Source organism: Primulina huaijiensis, chromosome 12 (genome assembly GCF_012295235.1).
Source record: "Primulina huaijiensis isolate GDHJ02 chromosome 12, ASM1229523v2, whole genome shotgun sequence".
In the NCBI taxonomy this organism is placed as follows: Eukaryota; Viridiplantae; Streptophyta; class Magnoliopsida; order Lamiales; family Gesneriaceae; genus Primulina; species Primulina huaijiensis.
The window spans coordinates 9,593,921-9,597,807 of NC_133317.1; the positions used below are offsets into that span (position 1 = coordinate 9,593,921).

Here is a 3,887-nt window from a genome sequence, read left to right on the forward strand (position 1 = left end):
ATAATAAATTCCTGGTAATTATTATTTTCTTCTCATGCATAGTTGACTCTCATTAAATTATTTCTTTTAACAGACATGTTCCATATGAAAAATAGCCGGGTGATAAATTGGAGCAGGTATCGCAAAATAGTGGTGAAAACACATCACATGAACGCAAATAACAACATAGGATAAATTAATTAATATGAATTTCCAAACGTAATATTTCAACTTTATCTGGACTTTTAAAATTTGGGATCGCTTGAAATAAAACAATCTCAATCGCCTATCTTACAAGTTCATATAATAAACATTGGTTTTAAAGAACATAGATTATGACGATGTTCAGACAGCAATATACGTGCGTCATTCAGTCAAATCGACAAAGCCTTCTACCTAAACTCCTATTAACAAGAGAGTCTTCAAGCGAACTGACGCCTTGTGTAAGTATCTTCATGCACGAAAACAGGACCTTGAGCATTATGTTGGGGCGGAGGAAACTGTGGTTGTCCCATGGCAATGCCACCTTGACTAGGCGGAGCAGACACACCCCATGGACCAGTTCTGTTTTTTCCGGAAGTTAAGGTAATGTAATAGATGATCCCAAGAAAGATGCTGGCAAGGGATAAGACGGCAGCTCCAGCAAAAACACCTGGTTTGACAACATAACAGTAGTAGTTGCCAAAGTACAAGTTCTCTTCACTGTGTTGCTCATTGAGTGCTGCGCCCGTTAGCAACAGAAGGAATGCTATTACAAACGTAAACCTGTATAACATCATGTCAGAAACAAGCTGCACTAAACAACAATTGAGTATTTTATGAGATGAGTTTCAAGGGGAAGAAAGTGGCAGTTTAGGGAGGGAGGTCGGAGGCTTATAAACTTTTTTCCTATTTAACTTGCAAACTATAATCCCAAAAAGTATTTTGAGTTCAGGTTTCACACAGCTAGCCTAGAAAACTAGAATTAAGCATGAAAAATATTATCTGCTGATATATGGTGATAAGCCGTGGAAGTCCATCGAACAGAAATATAGTTTGGCAACATATAGGTAATCTAAACTATTCTGTAAAAGTTTCAAGAGTTTGCACTTGAGTGCAAGTCATTTCACGTGCATAGAATAAGAGGAAAAAATTCTGATCATTACCAGGAGACAACGAAGCAAACAAGTGCTAAAGTCCAATTAGAGTTTGATTGATGTGGCCCTTTTCTACAACAAATGCATCCAGTAGCAACATTGATTATAATTTGCGCGATCATGAGAGAAACAGCTGCGGTTAATCCAAGGCCAAGAGCAGGACTTCTTGGATAAATGCATTCAGTGGCAGAGGAAGAACTAACATCAGAACTCTGTATAATGAACAAGGAACCAAATGATTACTTGACTAAGACTTAGGGCACAAGACAGAGGTCAACACAAATACCTGCCTCGCAAGTAATAAACGGTTCAGGGGTGAAATCTACCCTATAGAATATAATAGAAAGATTCTTGTTACCCGTGTATCACATGTCATTTAGAGAATTATGTGATATATAGAAGGAAATCAAACATACCCTCTATATTTAAAATTCATTTAAACTGCATCATTCGACCAGAAACTAGTAAAAAGGTTCATCTTGAATCTAGTGTTCAAATCTAGTTTTTAGGCAGAGTCTAACCTTATAGCCTTTTATACAGAGTTCTCACTCAAGAACAACCTCATAGTTCAAGAACAAATTACAAATGAAAAGATCAACTGAAAATAAAAATAGTCAAAAGCATTAAAAATTTAAAAGCAACACTCAAATTTATCGTTACTCCAATTTGCTAAATTACACTAACTCCACTCTAGTTTTCAATTTTAATTATTTGAAAACGTGGACTAGTTAAAATCATTTATGAGTCTATGAACCATGCATTCTAAAGACTCCAGAACAGTCAAAAATATCATAGTAAATCATTAAGATTTAAGAGAAATACATTTGTCCCATTGTTGCAGGCTTCACAAACCAAAACTGCTCGCACAAAAGGCTGGCAAAACAACATAATGTTCAATGTGGTCGTGGATATGTGCACTAAGAAAGACTAACAAAATATTTAAGTATCACGACGCTCTTTGAGCACATGAGCTTCAGTAACATATTACTCCATGACCCACGTAAGTAAAAAGTATGCACGGTACCCACCTAGTCTAGGGAGGTGCAAAATGGATACTCCTGGCCAGCACAATTATATAATGTGCAAGAATGCCAAAGGAACCACCATGTGAAGAATTACCATAAAGATGTTGACAGATATTTGTATTAATACCACCCCAATCATCGCCCAATTCAACTTACTGCTAATATGGTCAAAAGGGATTTAGATAACAAAGAAGAAGGGCTCAAACCATAAAGACACAATCCAATTCTGTAGGACGACTTTGGCCTGATTTGATGTCACTTAATAGGAAGATTTGGTGTCACTGAATAGGAAGGATTACGTTAAACTTGGTCTGTGAAGGGATCTGATATTCATAAAATAATAGTTTTTTTTTTCCCCAGGAAAGAAGGCAACACAAAACATAACTCACAAGTAGTTCACGCCCAACCTACAAAACTTCTACTAATTATAAGTCATCCAAAAAACATATAATTCGCCAATTAATCTGCAAAAGAGATTTAAGAATAAAAAAAAAAACAAATCCTAATACTCCATAGCGAAATCATATTAAAATGCTAAAACAATCTGCTCCCTTCAACAAAGCAAGCAAAACCAAACACCTTGACCCAACATTAAAAGCAGTTATTTCTCGAACAGATTTTTGTAAGTACCCTAAATAAAGGGTATTTTCCCCTCTAACTGACAACTTCCAAATCATTAAAATAGATAAGATTTAAAAAAATAAATCAAGCAAGATGATTGAAAAAAGAAGCAAGCAAGCTACAAACAAAACCCAAAAAAAAAAAAAAACACAGAACAATCCAATCAAGAAAACTACAAAAACAAAATCTACAGCTATAGTTAGTAAACAAATTCACATTTACCTTAATCCTCTTGGCCTCCGCAGCAAAGCCCGTAGCAGCACACAGCAAGCCCAAAAGCCCTACAACACAGCATATTATCAAGACTTTCTTTTCCATTTTTTTTTCTCGAATCTGTCTAAAAACCCTTGTATCTACTCTATGTAAAGTCGGTGTTGGAAATACTGAAGCGACCCTTTATCTTCCTTAAGAAAATTCGTAGAACAAAGTAAAAACAAAAACAAGACGGTAAAAATGGTCTATTTGGGATTCTTGGTTCGACTGTATGGAAACAAGCTTAAAGATTAAGCAAATTCGAAACAAGGACGATTTGTGAAATCAACGGCGGGTGAGCTTCGAGAGAGAGAGAGAGAGAGGTGTTTCATGTGCAGGCTTTATTTNGTTCAAAGTCGAGCAGCACAAATTGTGCTATAAAACCTTCATTTCATTTGATATACAAAAAATCAAGTAGTTCTCATCCTCATCTCTTTTTTTATATATAAAATTTCTGTCCGAAAGTTTTTAAAAACATTGCTTCTTCTTTTTTTTTTTTGTTTAATCAAGCAGCATTGTCTTTTGGGTAATTTACGTGAACATGTGTTTATCATGAAAATTGCGGGCGTGTCAGGCACGTGACCGTACCAAATGTGAATGATCCAATTTCGTTTGTTAAGCGTTGCGAGTCTCGATTCGACCGTTAGTTATAGTTCTTTCGATATGACTTCAAAGCTAAACGTATAAACAGAGGAAAATAAAGAAATTATAGAGAAAATTCATAGACAACATCAAACTTAAATATGCTGTTATGAATTTTGATCTACATTTTTACAAGAAAATTGAAGGAATATGTAAAAAAAGACTGCTTGGAAAATGAAAAACAAGCGAACAATTAATGACAGAATTCTCCAGAAGTTTGCTGTTAATTTTT

The 3,887-nt window shown here is 35.2% G+C and overlaps 1 protein-coding gene across 1 annotated transcript; it reads right to left on the reverse strand.

The window, feature by feature from the left end:
• Positions 1-245: 245 nt before the first annotated feature.
• Positions 246-3,351, reverse strand: LOC140989192 (protein VASCULATURE COMPLEXITY AND CONNECTIVITY). The gene is made up of 3 exons (XM_073458325.1): positions 2,984-3,351; positions 1,125-1,327; positions 246-744 (listed from the first exon to the last, which is right to left on the reverse strand). Exons 1-3 carry the CDS (start codon positions 3,077-3,079, stop codon positions 402-404), a joined length of 642 nt encoding a protein of 213 aa, XP_073314426.1. The 5' UTR covers positions 3,080-3,351; the 3' UTR covers positions 246-401.
• Positions 3,352-3,887: the final 536 nt, after the last annotated feature.

What these genes read in the sequence shown, in the direction of transcription:
- LOC140989192 (XM_073458325.1), bottom strand. Translation starts at nt 3,079, where the DNA reads ATGGAAAAGAAAGTCTTGATAATATGCTGTGTTGTAGGGCTTTTGGGC. An exon ending in CGGAGGCCAAGAGGATTAAG is followed by an intron (nt 1,328 to 2,983) that starts GTAAATGTGAAT and finishes TTCATTATACAG; the next exon opens with AGTTCTGATGTTAGTTCTTC. An exon ending in GTTTGCTTCGTTGTCTCCTG is followed by an intron (nt 745 to 1,124) that starts GTAATGATCAGA and finishes GATGTTATACAG; the next exon opens with GTTTACGTTTGTAATAGCAT.